The sequence below is a fragment of the Camelina sativa genome, chromosome 6 (genome assembly GCF_000633955.1).
Source record: "Camelina sativa cultivar DH55 chromosome 6, Cs, whole genome shotgun sequence".
Lineage (NCBI taxonomy): Eukaryota > Viridiplantae > Streptophyta > Magnoliopsida > Brassicales > Brassicaceae > Camelina > Camelina sativa.
Window position 1 is genome coordinate 9,418,972 of NC_025690.1, and position 19,697 is coordinate 9,438,668.

The 19,697-nt window shown below is 39.0% G+C and overlaps 1 protein-coding gene across 1 annotated transcript; it reads left to right on the forward strand.

The window, feature by feature from the left end:
- On the forward strand, positions 8,940-10,470 carry LOC104790740 (probable S-adenosylmethionine-dependent methyltransferase At5g38100). Its single transcript, XM_010516514.2, has 3 exons — positions 8,940-9,092; positions 9,224-9,868; positions 9,973-10,470. The coding sequence occupies exons 1-3, from the start codon at positions 9,024-9,026 to the stop codon at positions 10,303-10,305; spliced, it is 1,047 nt and encodes a 348-aa protein (XP_010514816.1). The 5' UTR covers positions 8,940-9,023; the 3' UTR covers positions 10,306-10,470.

Here is a 19,697-nt window from a genome sequence, read left to right on the forward strand (position 1 = left end):
ATCACAGGAGGAGATCAAAGCGGCTTGTTTCTCCATCCATGCCGACAAAGCTCCTGGTCCCGATGGCTTTTCAGCCAGTTTCTTTCAATCGAACTGGACAACTGTGGGCCCCCCAAATCATCACTGAAGTCCAGAGCTTCTTCTTTACAGGCATCCTACCGAGAAACATCAACAAAACATATGTCCGCCTGATCCCTAAGATCACATGTCCAAAGAAAATGTTAGACTATAGGCCCATTGCTTTTTGCACTGTCTATTATAAAATCATTTCAAAAATCCTTACCAGACGACTGCAACCTATCCTGCACACAATTGTGTCAGAGAACCAATCCGCCTTTGTACCGGATAGAGCCATCTAAGATAATGTGCTCATAACCCATGAAGTACTTCACTACCTGCATTCTTCCACAGCAACACAGAGATGTTATATGGCACTGAAAACTGACATGAGCAAGGCATATGATAGAATTGAATGGGAGTTCATATCAAAGGTACTTGAGCGACTAGGTTTTCATCCTACCTGGACAAACTTAATCATGCAATGTGTTACCACCGTGAGATACTCCTATCTTCTGAATGAATCAGCACAAGGACTAGTAACCCCCAAACGTGGTATCAGACAGGGTGACCCACTCTCCCCCTGTCTCTTCATACTGTGTAGTGAAGTGCTGACAGGCCTATGCAAAAAAGCGCAGGAGGATAATAAGCTTACAAGAATTAAAGTTGGAAAGCATAGTCCAAGAATCAGTCACTTACTCTTTGCAGACGACACCATGTTCTTTTGCAAGACTGATCAACAAAATTGCAACACCCTGCAACTCATCCTCCATGAGTACGAAAGAGCCTCAGCCCAAATGATAAACACAACCAAGTCTGCGATCACTTTCTCTGCCAAAATGCCACCTGAAACAAAGGACAGAATCAAAGCTCAACTGGGAATCCAAAAGGAGGGAGGCCTGGGCAAATATCTGGGACTCCCTGAACTATTTGGCAGAAATAAGAAAGACCTCTTTAGGGCAATTGTGGATAGAATCCGCCAGAGAGCTTGCAGTTGGTCCTCTCGACAACTCTCAGCTGCGGGGAAAACAATCATGCTAAAATCTGTCCTCGCTGCAATGCCAACTTACTCCATGTACCGCTTTAAGCTCCCGTGCTCCCTATACAAACGCATACAATCAGTATTAACTCACTTTTGGTGGGACTCGAGTATGGAGAAAAAGAAAATGTGCTGGGTTGCTTGGGAAAAGCTAACAAGAGCAAAAGGGGAAGGTGGTTTAGGCTTCCGCGACTTACAATGTTTCAATGACGCACTCCTTTCCAAAATAAGCTGGAGAATCTTGACAAAGCCCAAGTGCCTGTTAGCTAGAGTTCTCCTTGGCAAATACTGTTACAAAACCCCTTTCCTTGATAGCACTCCACCGGCTTCTACCTCTCATGGTTGGAGAGGCATCCTTATTGGTAAAGAGCTCCTGAAAACACAACTGGGAAGAGTAATTGGTAATGGGAAAGATACCCTTATCTGGAAAGATCCTTGGATCTCTCTTACCTCCCCAACGGTGCCAATGGGACCAGCTCCACATCATACGGCCAACCTAGAGGTTCATCATCTGATATCGCCTGAAACGCTGGAGTTGGACAAAAACAAAGTTATGCAACTCCTCCCAGGAACAAAGATACGCGGATCAAATCCTGGAGATCAAACTAAGCAAATTGGGTGGCAAGGACAGCTATACTTGGCTAGCCACATCCTCAGGAACCTACTCCACAAAGTCTGGTTACTATGTGAGTATTTTCCAGAGCCCGATACCTACCCTGATACAGGATATAACCAAAGATTTTAAGTGAAAAGAGCACATTTGGAATATAAAAACGTCCCCGAAGATCAAGTTCTTTCTATGGAAACTGATGAGGGAAGCTTTACCTGTGGGAGAGAACCTTAAGGCACGGCAAGTGAATATGACGGCTTTCTGTGCTGAAAAAGAAACCTCCACTCACCTATTCTTCACCTGTCCCTACGCAAAACAGGTTTGGGAGCAGACCCCGGTACATCAACAAATTAGATCAGACCGTTTTAACACAAATACAGAGGCATTTGAAACTTTACAGAAGAGTACCTGTTTATCACCAACAGGAATTGGACAAGGTCCTCTATACCCCTGGATCCTTTGGAAAATTTGGACTGCTCGCAACCATCAAATCTTTGAGAAACGTCACGATCCTCCAAACGAGACTGTACGGGTAGCAATCAACCTAGCTAGAGAATGGCAAGAGGCACAAACACCAGCGGAAGAACGGATCGTCAGTCGAAGGATCCCTAAACAGCAACCTTTGGAACCGGATGTGGTACTCGGATTTTCCGATGCTGCCTGGGATCGATCTTCGAGATCTGCAGGTCTGGGATGGCACTTCTCCAATAGTGCATCGAACTTTCAACGATCTGGAATCCCTTAAGATGACTCATGTGGCTTCACCGCTTCTAGCAGAAGGACTTGCCCTACTCAACGCCTTGACACAAGCATCAGATCTAGGTTTTTCAAAACTCTCCTTAGCTTCAGATTCGACTCAACTGATTGAAGCCATCAAATCGGAGACTCCTCACAAAGAGCTCCATGAGATTCTACACGATATCCACACTATCTCCACTAATTTTCAAGATCTTTCTTTTCGATACATTCCCGGAGAGAAAAATAAGAAAGCTGATGTCTTAGGGCATCTTTATAGGGAGATCAGTTTAGGATGTTCTTAGAGTATAAATATTGTGAAAATAATATAAGATCAGCAGTTAAGAACTTTTGTTAAGAAGTTAGTTATTGGGAGAACATGTTTAAGATCTTAAGATTTAATAATATAATATTCTTAAACATATTACAATTATAAAAATTTATATAATAACATTTTAATTGTAAACTTATAAACTTTTACTAAAATTCAAAATACAATACCAAATTTTTATGAAACAACAAAAACATTAAAGATAAAAAAAACATATTAATAAATTAAAGCACACAAACATTTTATTTAATTAATATATAGTTTAATGTACAAATTTATTCCATATATTCTTAATCAGATCCTCTTTTAATTTGTGAAAAATTGTTTGCAAAAAATTGTATCCATTCACAACTTGCCACGTCAGCTTAGAACTGAGCCAAGATCAGTTCTACATCAAGAACTGGATCTTCACTCCCACAGCAAGATCTCACCAAAAACACCTTGAAATCTCACAAACCTTCACAAGAACCTTTAGAAACTGTTTTCTCCTCTTTCTCTCTCAAAAACAACAAACAGCGACACAAAAACACTCCCAAAACCCTTATGTCGTCGAAATCCCACTTAAGTAACCCGGTTCAATGGTTTCCCAAAACCAAACCGAACCAAATTGACGATTAAATCCATCTGGCCAAACTAGAAATAAGTGGTGTCGACCATGGTGTCGACCGACACCACCATGGTGTCGATCGACACCCTCCCCCAAAACGCACAGTTTTGGTTCGCGGGCGTTACCATTCTCCCCCACCAACATAGATTTATCCTCGAATCTCAAACAACACTCAGCCAAGGACTCCCGTACTACCGTCTCCACAGCCCGCACTCCTCCGACCGATCTACGAAAGGTCACCTCTAGGCGAAAGACTCAAGTTCCAGGCATTATTTGCTCTCAACTTTTGGACTTTCCTTTACTCACAGGCCTAAACCTTGAGTTTTTATTGACTCTTCATCAGACCGAAGCTTGCATACCATAATATTGGCTCCTCATCGGGCCTAATCCCGCATGCCATAATATATAAGGAAGTCCAATACTCGTCTCTCGGGTTTCCACCCTACAGTGCGCCCCCAGATCATCATCCGAAGTCAATATACCAACCATACTCTCAAGCCAAAAAGTCTTAGAATATGACGGTACTAGGAGAACCTAAGTCCCCCAAAAGTCGCGAGCAAACAATTCTGAAAACGTCTAAGTATTATCTCTATCCAGGGTTCCTTCCCGTAGCCCGCGTATGACAACACAATGTCCTACCAACCACATATTCCCTCATTAGGATACCTCATGACCTAACAAGGATCATCTCACTGCCCCACGGGCCGCCACAAAGACTAAACAAATGTCCTAAACAGGATCGCCACAAAGGCCAAACAAATGTCCTAAACAGGACCGCCACAAAGGCCAAACAAATGTCCTAAACAGGACCGCCACCTAGGCTACTCATCCCGAAGGATCGTCACAAAGACTATCTGTCCCGAAGGACCGTCACAAAGACCATCTGTCCCGAAGGACTGTCACAAAGACCATCTGTCCCGAAGGACCATCACAAAGACCATTTGTCCCGAATGACCGTCACAAAGACCATACGTCCCGAAGGACCGTCACAAAGACCATCTGTCCCGAAGGACCGCCTAAACATGCACTCTGGCTAAATAGCCCGCCACAAAGGCCACACAATTGGCTAAAGAGCCCGCCACAAAGGCCACACAATGGCTAAACAGCCTACCACAAAAGCCAAACAATATCTTAAAAGATCGCCACACACGGGCGTAATGACTCAAAAGTCCACCACGAAGGCCATACCAGCCCCTCCAAGGCTCACAACCACTAAAAATGGAAAATTCTAACTCCCATAAAACGTTCCATTTTTAATCCACTTTTAAAATCTTTCTTCTTTTAGAAACTTCTATTTCAGGAAACTTTCCCTCAACACCATCACAGTCCCAAAGGACTCTTATCAAAGGAATCTTCTTCTTTCGAAGTTCCTTGATCCTCCACCCGAGAACCCTCACTGGTCTCGCCTCCAAAGTCATGTTAGGCTGAAGATCCACAGGAATCTCAGCCAAAAACTGATCATCCTCACGGAGACACTTCCGCAACATAGACACATAGAAAACCTTATGGAATGCTCGCATAACCTCAGGTAACTCCATTCTATATGCCACTGGTCCAACTCGCTCAATCACTATGAACGGACCCATATGCCTCGGACTCAACTTAGTCACAGTCAATGACCTGTTCGGACCCCGTAACATGGCCATCTTGAGGTACACTCTATCTCCAACCTGAAACTCAAGAACTCTACTCCTCCTATCGACATAACTCCTCTACCGATCCTGAGCTTCCTTCATGTTCAGCTTGAGAACCTGAATCTTCTCTGAGGTCTCCTGCACAAAATCTGCCCCGTACATGCTCCTCTCCCCCACCTGAGTCCAGCATAACGGTGTACGACACGACCTCCCATACAAAGCCTCATAAGGAGCCATGCCAATACTCGCCTGGTAACTGTTGTTGTAAGCAAACTCTACCAAGCTCAGGTGATCTGCCCAATGGCCACCCCAATCCAACACACACATCCTCAGCAAATCCTCCAACGTCTGGATCGTCCTCTCTGACTGTCCATCTGTATGGGGATGATAAGCTGTACTCAAATGCACCTTAGTGCCCATCTCTGCCTAAAATGCCCTTCAGAACACCGAAGTGAACTTGGAGTCCCTATCAAACACAATGCTCGCTGGCACACCATGCAACCTGAATATCTCCTTCACATACTTCTTAGTCAAGACCGCTGCTCCATCAGTCTTCTTAATGGCCAGAAAATGTGCCGACTTAGTCAACCGGTCCACAATGACCCAAATAGCATCAAACATCCTGGACACTGGCAAACCAACCACGAAGTCCATAGTAATCATATCTCACTTCCACTCTGGAATGAGAAGACTCTTCAGCAAACCTCCTGGTACTTGATGTTCCACCTTCACTAGCTGACACACATCACACCTCGCAACCCAACTAGCCACGTCCTTCTTCATCCCGAACCAGTGATAGTACCTCTTGAGAATAATCTCATACCGATCATCTACAACTGCCCCATCCTCCTAACATAAGATGGAATACTTCTCAACATCTGCAGCCCTCGGCTGCACCCCGCCACATGCGGCACAACTGGAGCCTACACTAGTACCCCTCTCGGTAACCGCTCCAACATCACGTCAATAGATCCGCCAAGCGATTATCTCGACCCTGGGCTTCACTTGCTGCAACCCCACACCTGGGTTCCCAGCACATCCGGCACGCTAACCGGTTAACCCCCTCTGGTCCCTCCTGATACGCTTGCGACCCTCTGACATACCTNAGAAGACTCTTCAGCAAACCTCCTGGTACTTGATGTTCCACCTTCACTAGCTGACACACATCACACCTCGCAACCCAACTAGCCACGTCCTTCTTCATCCCGAACCAGTGATAGTACCTCTTGAGAATAATCTCATACCGATCATCTACAACTGCCCCATCCTCCTAACATAAGATGGAATACTTCTCAACATCTGCAGCCCTCGGCTGCACCCCGCCACATGCGGCACAACTGGAGCCTACACTAGTACCCCTCTCGGTAACCGCTCCAACATCACGTCAATAGATCCGCCAAGCGATTATCTCGACCCTGGGCTTCACTTGCTGCAACCCCACACCTGGGTTCCCAGCACATCCGGCACGCTAACCGGTTAACCCCCTCTGGTCCCTCCTGATACGCTTGCGACCCTCTGACATACCTCCTTGTGGAACTCTGGACCACACACTCGCTGGCCTCGGGAACCCGCCCGACCACGACCACGACAACGCCCACGTACACGACCAACAACTCAACACTTTTAACCACTGCTCTTCCAAGAACAACGGCTAACAAGCATAGAAACAAACCAAAACCACACAAAGAAACATAACATATCGTGGAATCTCATTGAAGGCTCGAAGAGGATGTTTTAGGACTCCATGCCACATGCAATTGACTAACTCACATAATCAATCAAGACATGCAATCCCAAACATCTACAACACAAAGCCTAGTGAACCCAAACCTAGAACCGTGAGGGCTCTGATACCAAACTGAAATGACCTGACCCGTTTTTTTTTTTAAATAAATAATAATAATAATAAATAACTACAACTTGTGATCACATACCCACTAACCACCTAATCATAATCACAAACAACAACGGAATAACAACAGCGGAATAACAAATACCAATATCCAATAATGCTCAATAATAGAATAACCAATATCCAAACATAACCATTCCAATGTCAAACAATAGAAAACTAGGAACCGACAACCTAGTAAGTTCTAAAGACTCAACCCTAGCAACCTAACAATGCCAGACAACAACCAATCGAGTCCCTAGAACATCCTCTTCTTCATTGCCTTGATTCCACGATCACACTTTGCCTTTACCTACACCACAAACACAAATTGAGATGCATGAGTATTTGATAAACACTCAGTGAGGCAATCCTCCCATCTATTGGGCTATACACAAAAGCAACAGTGATTCAAATGTTCCAAACAAACAACAAACAAAATATACAAACCAGAAAAACAAACATCATCTCGCTGGAAGGGAGGTGTCGACCGACACCAGCCTAGTGTCGACCGACACTGGCATTGGTGTCGACCGACACTACCCCACTTTGTAAAACATAAACATAATTCAAAAAAATATAATCCAAATTTTTGTTTTGTAAACTCAAATCTTTAATTCAAATATAAATTTTTAAAATTTAAACCTATTGAAAAAAAAAAATAGAAAACCAAAAAACTATAAATCCAATAAAAAAAAAATTATTGATATCATTATACAATATAAATTTATAAGTTGGAGAAACTAACCATATATAATTATCCTAAATTTTTATTAAAAAATAATATATCATTCGGTTTCTTCTATTTTTAACAATACCAAATCTAAACAGAAATGAAAATCAAATCGATTTTTCAACTTAACTATAACTAAACAAAACCATTTATTTTGGTTCCGTTCCGTTTTTGGATTTAGGTTTTTCTGCGCACCCTAATACTTATTATCAAATTTAACTAGATTTTGACAACACCAGCATGAAAGTTTAAACAAACCACAAATTCACAAGTCACATCCTCACCTTCACGTACGATGTCAAAATTTGTGTTTCACCGGTTCGGATCTCTCTGTTTGCCAACTCACCGAGCATCGTTCTCTCCTTCTCCTCCTTGTGGATATCCACTCCCCCCCCCCCCCCCCCCCCCCNCCCCCCTTCTCTCTCTCTCGCCGAACGTTCTCTCTTTTTCTATGTGATACGCTTTCCCTTTTACGATTAGCATTTACGTTTCTTTTTTGTTTCTCAAGGCACGGCGATGGTGGTGGGAATAAGTAGCAAAAGAATTAAGAATTTTTTTTCTTTGGCACGCAAACTAACTATTTTTAGGATTCCTAAACCCGATCTCTTGTGGATTCTCTCTAAAATAAGGGAAGGCCTTACTTAGAACTTACGACTTCTTCCGAAAAAGTGAAAGTACCCCTCAACCCTATTGCATGCGCGTGCCTTTTGTTACAAATCTTTTCCTTATTGTTTTCTTTTCTCTACTGTCGGCTAGGAAACAATTAAACAATCTTTTTAAAAGCGAGAAGTGATATTAGATTTAGATCACGTTTAGGGACTAGGGTTGATAATGATAAATCAACAAAATTCCTACAAAAATGGAAAACTAAATTGGTTGCATGAAAACATTTTACAATTGTTTTGGAGTGTACGTTGTGGCTGTCTAGTTGTATCTTTAACATGATTGTCACAAGGAATCATTCATATCTTAAACACAGTCTCAGGGAATCATATCAAATCATATCTTTTTGTAAAAACATTTTTTAATAATTCTGAAGTTTTTAATCTTATCAACTAACTATAAGTCTATAATACGTAATATATTATTCATCGGCACGTTCTTGGTATGTAAGAGTTGAAAAGTCCACATTATTGGGCCAGCTGTCTCCAGATGACCAGATCTGTTTATTATTGGTACATTTTGATTCCCTGACAATGTTTAAAATATGATAAGTTAATTAATTACTTTATTCAGCAATAATGTTTAATAAAACGAGGCCAATATATTTATTAATTAGGCCACTATGCAATATAAGTAGGCACAAAGTCCTTAACACACCCATCATCACAGCTTAACACTAAAAAGTAAATCATCACAAGCCAAGAGATCAAAGAGAGATCAAAGATGTCGACTACATACTCCATGCTCGGCGGTGAAGGTCCCGATAGTTACCGAGAACACTCGAAATACCAGGTTTACTATTCATATATATATGATTTGGTTTTTATTGTTACTGAAAAAAAAAATCATGTTACTGAAAAAAAAAATCTGATAACAAATTCTTAGTTTTAGATATTAATTGCAAAACATTTATTGGTTGATAGGGAGCGTTAGTTATAGCAGCAAAGGAGAATATCAATGAAGTAATCTCCACGAAACTCGACATCGACACTAGTTCAAATCTCATTAACATAGCAGACTTCGGTTGTTCGTCTGGACCGAACACATTCAACGCGGTACAAATCATAATTGATGCTGTGGAACTCAAGTACAAGGGTGAAAGTAGTCTCAAGGACAAAGAGTTCCAAGTTTTCTTCAATGATTCTTCCAACAATGATTTCAACACTCTCTTTAAGACACTTCCTCCAGCTAGAAAATATTTCGCAACTGGAGTTCCTGGTTCTTTCTTTGGTCGTGTCCTTCCAAGAGATAGTGTCCATTTGGGGGTTTCTTCTTACTCACTCCATTTCATATCCAAGATTCCCAATGGGATCAAAGACCGTGACTCCCCTGCGTGGAACGAGGAGATACACTGCTCTGGATCTTCAGAAGTGGTTGAAAAATTGTATTTCGAACAATACAAGAACGACGTGGGCGGTTTCCTCAACGCTAGAGCTCAAGAGTTTGTGTCCGGTGGATTGCTATTGCTTCTTGGATCATGTCGTCTAAATGGAATTCAATTATTTGAATCCGTTGAAGGAATGATGATTGATTACATTGGATCTTCTCTTAATGAACTTGCTAAACAGGTAAAAATTCGAAACTCATAAAAGATTTATTAACTCTTCTAATCATAATATTAGTACTAATCGAATACTAACATATTATATATATTTTTCCTTAAATTTAAAAGGGTATAATAGATCAACAAAAGCTTGACGCTTTCAAATTGCCTATCTATGCTGTACAAGCGGATGATTTGAAGCAAATCATCGAGGATAACGGGTCTTTCACGATTGAGGCATTCGAGAAGATTACTCATGGGAAGGGAGAGTATCCGTTAGACACTGATTATTTGACGCTCGCGTTTAAGGCCTCACTTGGAGGATCTGTAGCTGCACTATTTGGGCAAGATGCTATGGAGAAAACGTATGAGCTTGTGAGAGAGAAGACACAAGAAATGCTTCCTCAATTAGCCAAAGCCAAAGCCGGAATGCAGTTCCTCATTGTGCTTCGAAAAAACTAAAATCGTGATCTATGAAATGAAATAAATCTGAGACTCTAATAATGTGATTACAATGATGTGTGTTTGTGCTGTATTCTTATCTTTTAAGTTTTAAACAATCCCTTTCGTTTATGAGTATCACATCATGCTGCACATATTACTTTCAAATATCAATAATTACTATTATTTTCCTATAATGTCTTTTGCATTATTGTTATTTATTTGTATCTAAAAACTTGTCAAGGCATGTTTATTAGATAAACTACAAGCAATGGACTACTTTGTCTCTGTTGACTGATGTAATTTTGGTTTTCCATCTAGACTAAAGAAATCGAATAACTCGAGAAGAATACTACTGTAGTCTAGTGAGGTTGTTGAAGTTGTTTAGTGGAAGATTAGTGGAAGTTGTAAAGTAGTTGTTACTTACAAATAGTTTAATATCCTATATCTACAAAGAGTTGTGTCATTAAATAGGAAAACATTAATTTTGGGTTCAAATTATACTCTTGGGAAGCTAAACTAGGAGTAAAGCAAATGGAAAACGTAATGGCCACTTGCGTCAGATTAAGAAGTAGATTATACGAACTAAAGTTAAGTGAGTTTGAATAGAGAATTATCAGTTTTCCGATTTGCTTTTGTCTCTTTATCTCGTTGTAAACCGAGGTCCAATCCAACTTTGTGAGTAATTAAAAAAAAAAAAAAAGGGTGCAAGGGCCGGTTAGTGTAAACACATGTTTTAAAAAATTGCTAGAGGCTGGTCGGGCGGTTAGAATGGGCTAGCACCTAGCAAAAAATCAGAGATTAAATAGAAAATTTATTAAAAACTAGTTTTAGGGTTATTTTATTAAATTAATAATAAAATAAAAATATAGTACTCTGTTTATGTTAAAAAAAAAATATGAATAAAATATAAAGGTATAGTACTATCTTTTAAAATTATGGTAAACACATAAAAACGTAATTCTAAAAAAAAAATTTATGATTTTTATTAAAAGTTTGTATATTAATTATTGTAAAACATCATAAACTTTTAATTTAAATATATAAATAACAATATATATATATATATATATATTTGATATATTTTGGTTCCAAAAAAATTAGTATATATAAAATTAAGTGGAAAGTAATCAAATTAAACAGATTATAATAAAATTAGATAGACATAATTAAATAATCAATGCTAGACAATGACTATTCATTAATCGAGGTAGAGAATATGGGTCTAGTAATTTTACATAACCTAATCAACGCTAACGCTAGGCAAGGATTTTTAAAACGGGTATGTAAACTCGTAAAGGCCACTTTATTTTTTAAATATAATATATAAGTCTACATTTTAAGTTAACTTCAATTATGGTAGTACACATACTTATATTGTTAATCGAAAATCTCTAAACTAAAACCACTAAGCCTTTTCTTCGGTTCACTGGTCCGGTCCAGTTAGCTGCTTCTCTGCAACTTTGGAACTTCCTACGACAATTGAGTCTTGGTCCGGAACGGATCGCTTTCGTGTGGTAGCTTGATCTAAGTTCTGTGAAGCTATCAGATTCAGCTCATTTCACGCAAAACTATCGCCGGCGTCAATCAAGATCCATGGATTCAACAGGTTCAATCCAAGTATCCCAGATTGGGGAAGAAGACGAATTGACAAAAAAAAAAGTAAAAATAATAGAACTACGATTCTGATTCCAATGGAGACTACTTGTTTGCATCAAATTGTGTAATCTACCATAGTTTCACTACTCACACAGTGGACTCTTCATCTTGAGAAGATGAGAGAAATAATTTTTGGGAAAAATATCAAAAAAATCTCCAACTGTCAAATTCGGGACGCATAAATCATCAACTTCCAAAATATCATTTAAATGCCGAAGTTTTTATTGACTTTAAATTAAATAGAGAAATTTTGTTGACTTTACCATTTTGAGCACGATGTTAAGTCAACTGACTTAGTTTAGAAATGATGTCGTTTAATATTATACGAGTTACAGAATCGAACCCATGACCCTCTGATATATAACAATTATACACATCCGTCTACGCCGAAAGACTTTATTGGCAGTGTTTCAACACACACTTAAATATCTTACAAAACAAAATCCCAAATAAAAAAAATAGTTAAAAAAAAAATAGAGAGAAGAAAGATTGTTCTAAAACGATACCATTAATCCAACCTAATCTTAGCTAAGAAAAAAATCGTACACAAGATCAATGATTTTCATATTGAACCATGCTTTCATTCTACCTTTCAAAGTTTTCGATAAACAATTTATTAAACCTATCACGATTTTAAAAAATCTTCACCGGAAGATATCCCAGTTCATTTATAAATAAGTTTTTGTGCCGATTCACAAATATCCAAAACGATTCACAAGCTAGGGAACGAGGCTTTCCTTCTTCGAGTTACAAATTCTCGGACCAGAGCAATCTTGCTTGGCCGTAATGTCTGGAATATCGTGGGGCACCCTATGTTTGTATCTCATTGGTCTCCCAAATTTTCTCATGAATCTCCCCTACTACGTCAGTGACCATTGCTGTTGAGTTCCGTGGAGTCCCGTATCTGTTATTTAACAGGCAAAGTCTCAGTAGGTTAGCCACGGCAGTTGGAAAACCTATAGCTCTAGTGCCTGAAACAGAACATAAGGAGAATTTTGAAGTGGCTAAGGTGCTTGTTAGAGTTGACCTCACTAAAGATCTGCCATCGAAGGTAATCTCGGGATTCTCGGATGGTCGGGAGGTGGAAGTGGATGTTTCTTATTCATGGCTCCCACCTCGATGCACTAAGTGCCAAACTTATGGTCATGACACAGCTTGATGCCCAAAGTTGATAGCGACCACCGCCTCGCTAATGCGGAGAAGAAACAGGTCGCAGAGCAGACCTACACTAAATCGTCGCTCACGGCAAGGAAGATTACTTGAACGTCTGCCCAAGCTTTCTTCGAATACTAAGCCATCTCATCTTATGTGGAAGGTTAAAGAGAGTGGTCATTCCTCTACGAATGGGGCTTTACAGAGTAAGGAAGCGGTTCAAGGAGCTGTTAAAGTTGTAGACCCAGAGCAGGAACCAGGCTCAGTTCTTGCGTCAGCCCCTGTTTTGAGAGACAAGGTATCGACTCCGGACATTTTTGTAGCGGATAGAGTGGATCAGGTCAGACCCTGGAGATGAGGGGATAATGACTATGGAGAAGAATATCTCTGCCAGGTATGTTGATCCGTCACCTGATCATTCGACAGAAGCAAAAATTGAAGCACCTTTTATCCTGGTTAACCACAACAAGAGTGGCCGCAAGGTCACAACAACATCACATTAATAAATATCGATGTTTTTGTGTTGAATATAAGAGGTCTGAATAGTACCAGATGTCAGGACTTTACGAAGGAATGGATTTCACTCTATAAGCCACTTTTTGGAGCATTTATGGAAACGCATATCATATCGGCTAATGTGGGAAGGGTTGCTAGAGCAATCCCTCAGGGGTGGATTTTTTTTGGTAATTTTGACCACCACAATACAGCTAGAATCGTTGTCTGTTGGGACCCCTCGGTATCTATGGTTGTGTATCATGTCTCTTCACAACTTATCACTTGCGGCTTCTATATTCAGCCGCTTAGTCTAAATATTACAAGCTCCTTTGCATATGGATTTAATCTGCTAGAAGCGCGTCTACCTCTATGGGATGAGCTATCTTGGCTTAATGCCAATACTCCTGTCAATCGATTTCCATGGGCAGTGGTGGGGGACTTCAATCAAATCCTTTGGACATCTCAACACTCTCACCATCTTACTCAGGACGTGGACTCATCAGGAATTGAGGACTTTAATCTTGCAATTCAGGAATCTGAGCTCTTTGAGGCTCATGCCAAAGGATTACCTTTCACTTGGTGGAACAATCAGGAAGAAAATCCGGCCTCGAAGAAGATTGACCATGCTTTCATCAATCAGGTGTGGACAAATACTTATCCGGATTCCTATGCGGAGTTCCTGGAGCCGTTGCAATCAGATCATGTTGCATGTTTATTCCATCTGCCCGCTATGGGGAGGTCTGTTCGTAAGCCTTTCAAGTTCTTTCAGCATGTCATTGAGCACCTGCAGTATAAGGACTCAGTCTCTCAAGCTTGGGATCCTCATCAAATACAGGGTACCTGTCAGTACAAGCTTGTTAGGTCTGTACGCAAGTTAAAGATGGTTCTTAGGCTCCTGAACAAACGCCATTACAGTGATATCAGTCTGAGAGTCAAGAATCAAACGGCTAAGGTAGCTGACCTCCAAATATTGTTGCTATTAAACCCGGATGTTCAAGCTGCTAGGGAGGAGCATGAAGCTAGAGAACTTTAGCAAACGCTGATCTCTACTGAGGAGAAGTTCTACCGCCAAAAGTCCAGAATTCTATGGTTACATCTGGGGGACAGGAACACCGCATTCTTTCATAAATCTGTTTCACAACGAGCAGCGTGAAACCATATACACTTCTTGTGTGATCAGGATGGAACAAGGATCTCAGATATTTCCGACATCAAAGCTTATGCAGCACATTATTTCAAGAGTATTCTGGGGAACACTGAGCTACCAGTCTCGCCAGTCTCAATGGTTGAGCTTAGAGGGATAATACTGTTTAGATGTTCGGATGTTCAGGCTCATGACCTACAGAAGTTTTTCTCTCCCGAAGAAATCAAGGCAGTGGTGTTTGCAATGCCATTCACCAAGAGCCCATGACCCGATGGTTTTCCAGTGGAGTTTTTTAGAGCCTCATGGGACATTGTAGGAGCCACGGTAATCTCTGCAGTCCAAGAATTCTTTCGCAATGGAAGGTTTATCAAAGACCTCAACTGCACCATAATTGCTCTTATCCCTAAAATACATGAGGCTAGCAGGCTGAGTGATTTCAGACCTATTAGCTGCTGCAATTTGATCTATAAGGTCATATCTAAAGTCATTGCCAACAGAATGAAGCCTATTCTCCTTGAATGCATCAGTCCAAACCAAGCGGCGTTCTTGAAAGGTCGAATTCTAGGAGAAAATGTACTCCTCGCATCGGAGCTAGTGAGAGACTACCAAAATACAAATTGTCCAAAGAGTTGTATGGTGAAGGTTGACATCAGGAAAGCCTTTGACACAGTTTGCTGGGATTTTGTCCTAAAGGTACTTGAAGCACATGATTTTCCTCCGCTGTTCTGCTCTTGCATTCGAGAATGCATCTCCTCACCAAGGTTCTCTATAGCCATTAATGGAGAATTGGCAGGCTTCTTCTCAGCGGCAAAGGGCTTACGTCAAGGGGACTCCATCTCCCCTTACCTCTTCATAATGGTCATGGAAGTCTTATCCAGATTACTCGAAGCTGCAGCTGCCTCTGGTACATTCAGGCTGCACCCACAATGCTCCTCTCCCCTGGTAACACATCTACTATTTGCTGATGACCTTTTGGTATTCACGGATGGTGCTCGACACTCTCTGACTGGTATTGCTGTCGTTATGAGTCACTTCAAGGCGCTAAGTGGTCTCGATATGAATCCTGCTAAGTCAGAAATCTTTTTTGGGGGTTACACTATGCTTCAAGTTGATGTCTTAAGTGCATTGTCAGGTATTAAGGTTGGTTCGTTCCCCACTTGTTATTTGGGACTTCCACTCAACCCCGCGAGGATCTCCTATGCAACTCTGCAGCCTTTTTTGGAAAGGATAACGTCGAAGCTGCATGCGTGGACTGTTAAAAGCTTATCCTTCTCAGGTAAGATCATACTCATTTCTTCTGTAATATACGGGATGGGAGCTCCGTCTTCACCTTACCTAAAAAGTTCTACGAGAAGGTGGATTCGCTTTGTGCTGGTTTTCTATGGAAAAATAAGACTGAGTCTGCACGGGGTGCTCGAGTGACGTGGTCTGATGTTTGTAAACCAAAGTTGGAAGGAGGGTTAGGCATCAGGCGATTGCAGGACTTCCAGGTCGTGTTTCAGTTGAAATTGCTGTGGAACTTTTTTGCAAAGGCGGGTTCACTGTGGGTTGCTTGGTTGAAAGGAAATGTTTTCCACCGGAAAAGCTTCTGGCAAATGGAGGACTCTCAAAGGCTCCCTAGAGCGGTAAGAGACATACTAAAACAAAATCACTTTCTTAAGGATTTCATGCGATGTGACATTGGTAATGGGCGTACGGCTTCCTTCTGGCATGATCATTGGTGTGATCATGGCCCATTAATCGAGTTCATTGGGAGGAATGGACCATGACAGTTCAGAGAACAGTTGAGTGCAAAAGTGGTTGATGCAGTGCGAAATGGAGATTGGTGGCTACCTGCTGCCAGATCAGTTTCCCAACGAGACTTTATGGCTACTCTTACTACCATCTCTCATCCAAAGGATGACAATGGGGACGATGTTTATCTCTGGAAAAGGTCGGCAAATACATACACCCCCACTTTCTCTTCCAAGGCAACTTGGGAGCAATTACGATCTCCTTCTGCTCAAGCACCTTGGTGTAAGACAGTTTGATTTAAAGCAGCGGTTCCAAGGTATTCTTTTATCATGTGGCTGGCTTTTCAGCGCAGGTTACCTACCAAAGACAGACTTCTAGCATGGGGGATGAATATATCTCCGGGCTGTGTCCTCTGTTCGTCTAGGGATGAAAGCCATGAACATCTATTCTTCAGTTGTGCGTATTCTAAGGAGATTTGGGAGGCTTTTGCTTCTCGGATTTGGGCCTCCCCTACTTCAGATTTAACAGCAGTCTCCTCTTGGATCTCTCAAACTCGACAACCTCCTCAAGGCCAGGTGTCTATCCTCCTCAAGCTTGTCCTGCAAATCACTTATTACCTTTTGTGGCAAGAACGCAATGCCAGAGTCTTCACAAATGTCTCCACCCCTACAACAACACTTCGAGCCATGGTGGATCGTACAGTAAGGAACCGCCTTATCTCGCTGCCAGGATCGACTGACTCCCCAAATTCACTTCTAGCTCTTTACTTTCATAGTATTAGTTTCCCTTTCTAGCTTTTTCTTTTATTTGTACAGAAAATTTGGTATGAAATTTTAACCTTTTACCAAAAAAAAAAAAACAAAAGAATATACCAGAGATCCGAAATGATTCAAGCGGGTCAACCCGACGACTTCTCTCCTTCACTATATATGATATATCCCATAAATATTTGTGCGGTCGCCGGTAAATTTTGAAACCCAGCATTGTCGTGGATGTAGCGATTCAACAACAACCATGCTTCTCGGTGAGAATTGTGCATTTTTTATAAGCAATATAAAAATGTATGTTGACATATGAACAATAAATTCATTTAGTGTAAATGATTGTGTACTCTGTTATAACTTAGAGGGTCAAGGGTTTGATTCCCTGGCCCGTATTATATTTTTAAAAATCAAAACGACGTCATTCTAAACTAACAGAAATTGTAACTGTTGACTTAATATTCTGTTATTTTCCCTCAGTTGACTTAACGTCATGCTCAAAATGATAAAGTCAACAAAAATTCTCTATTTAATTTAAAGTCAACAAAAAATTTAGCATTTAAATGACATTTTGGAAGTTGGTGATTTAAACGTCCCAAATTTGAAAGTTAGAGATTTTTTTGATATTTTCCCAATAATCTTTAATTAAACAGTATACAATTGTATGTGTGTTTCTCAGTTTCATAATATAAAAACAATATAATTGGCAATGGGTTTTAGGTTACGTCATTAGGTCTAAGTGTTCGATTCCCAAATGTTGTAATTTTTTTTTTTTGTAGTTTTTAGATGCTATATAAGGGCATCATTATAGGGGAACAGTTTTGGGTGTTCTTAGAGTAAAAATATTATGAAAATAATGTAAGATCATTAGTTTAGATCTTTTGTTAAGAAGTTAGTTATCGAGAGAACATGTTTAAGATCATAAGATTTAATAATATAATATTCTTAAACATATTATAATTATAAAAACTTATAAATTAATATTTAAATTGCATACTTATATAAAAGCAATGTATACTTATAAATTAATATAATATTCTTAAACATATTACAATTATAAAAATTTATAAATTAATATTTAAATTGCATACTTATATAAAAGCAATTGTATACTTATAAATTAATATAATATTCTTAAACATATTACAATTATAAAAACTTATAAATTAACATTTAAATTGCTTACTTATATAAAAGCAATTGTATACTTATAAATTAATATAATATTCTTAAACATATTACAATTATAAAAACTTATAAATTAACATTTAAATTGCTTACTTATATAAAAGCAATTGTATACTTATAAATTAATATAATATTCTTAAACATATTACAATTATAAAAACTTATAAATTAACATTTAAATTGCATACTTATATAAAAGCAATTGTATACTTATAAATTAATATAATATTCTTAAACATATTACAATTATAAAAATTTATAAATTAATATTTAAATTGCATACTTATATAAAAGCAATTGTATACTTATAAATTAATATAATATTCTTAAACATATTACAATTATAAAAATTTATAAATTAACATTTAAATTGCATACTTATATAAAAGCAATTGTATACTTATAAATTAATATAATATTCTTAAACATATTACAATTATAAAAACTTATAATATAATATTCTTAAACACTCTTTTAATTTGTAAAAAATTGTTTGCAAAAAATTGTATCCATTCACAGCTTGCCACGTCAGCTTAGAATTAGAACTGAGCCAAGATCAGTTCTACATCAAGAACTTAAAAAAGTGTTCTAGGCCACTATTCATTATTTTTCTAATTTTTTTGGGTTTAGAACACCAAGAGTGTTCTCCCTATAATGATGGTCTAACGACGTTGTTTTAGCGTATTAACGGAAAGTTAACTTTTCGTTATTTTTTTTATACAGTCACTTCGTGTCATGGCTAAAATGGCCAAGGGAACCAAACTTTGCTATTTTTCTAAAAATCAAACCAAACTTTAGGATTTAGATGACATTTGGAAAGTTTATGTTTTTTTTTTATAACAATTTTACCGATTTTTAACCAATAAATTGTATAGATTTTTACTGTACTAAAAAAAAAGAAGCAAATCTATTTGATTTTTGATAATTTTCATTGCAAGAAAAGTCTAAATGCCAAAATCAAAATCTATGTGCCCATTTGATGATCAACCGTTTTCATTTGCATTGTGCCAAAATTTATCCACGTGTTAAACCAATTTGTTCACAGTTTCTCTCCTTACAAAACAAACTAGATTTTAACCCGCGGTACACCGCGGGAAGATACATTTAAACTAAAATATGAAAATTATAAGTTGCATTTTTTTGTTAATTTTTGTTTAATTTATTTAGTGTTTAAAATTGTATAAGTGTATTTTGATAGTTAATATTAGGATTTAACCCGTAATATACAGAGAAATAATTTACTTTTACATAATCATAATTTAATCAAGTTAATTAAATAT

What these genes read in the sequence shown, in the direction of transcription:
- LOC104790740 (XM_010516514.2), top strand. Translation starts at nt 9,024, where the DNA reads ATGTCGACTACATACTCCATGCTCGGCGGTGAAGGTCCCGATAGTTAC. An exon ending in GAGAACACTCGAAATACCAG is followed by an intron (nt 9,093 to 9,223) that starts GTTTACTATTCA and finishes ATTGGTTGATAG; the next exon opens with GGAGCGTTAGTTATAGCAGC. An exon ending in TTAATGAACTTGCTAAACAG is followed by an intron (nt 9,869 to 9,972) that starts GTAAAAATTCGA and finishes TAAATTTAAAAG; the next exon opens with GGTATAATAGATCAACAAAA.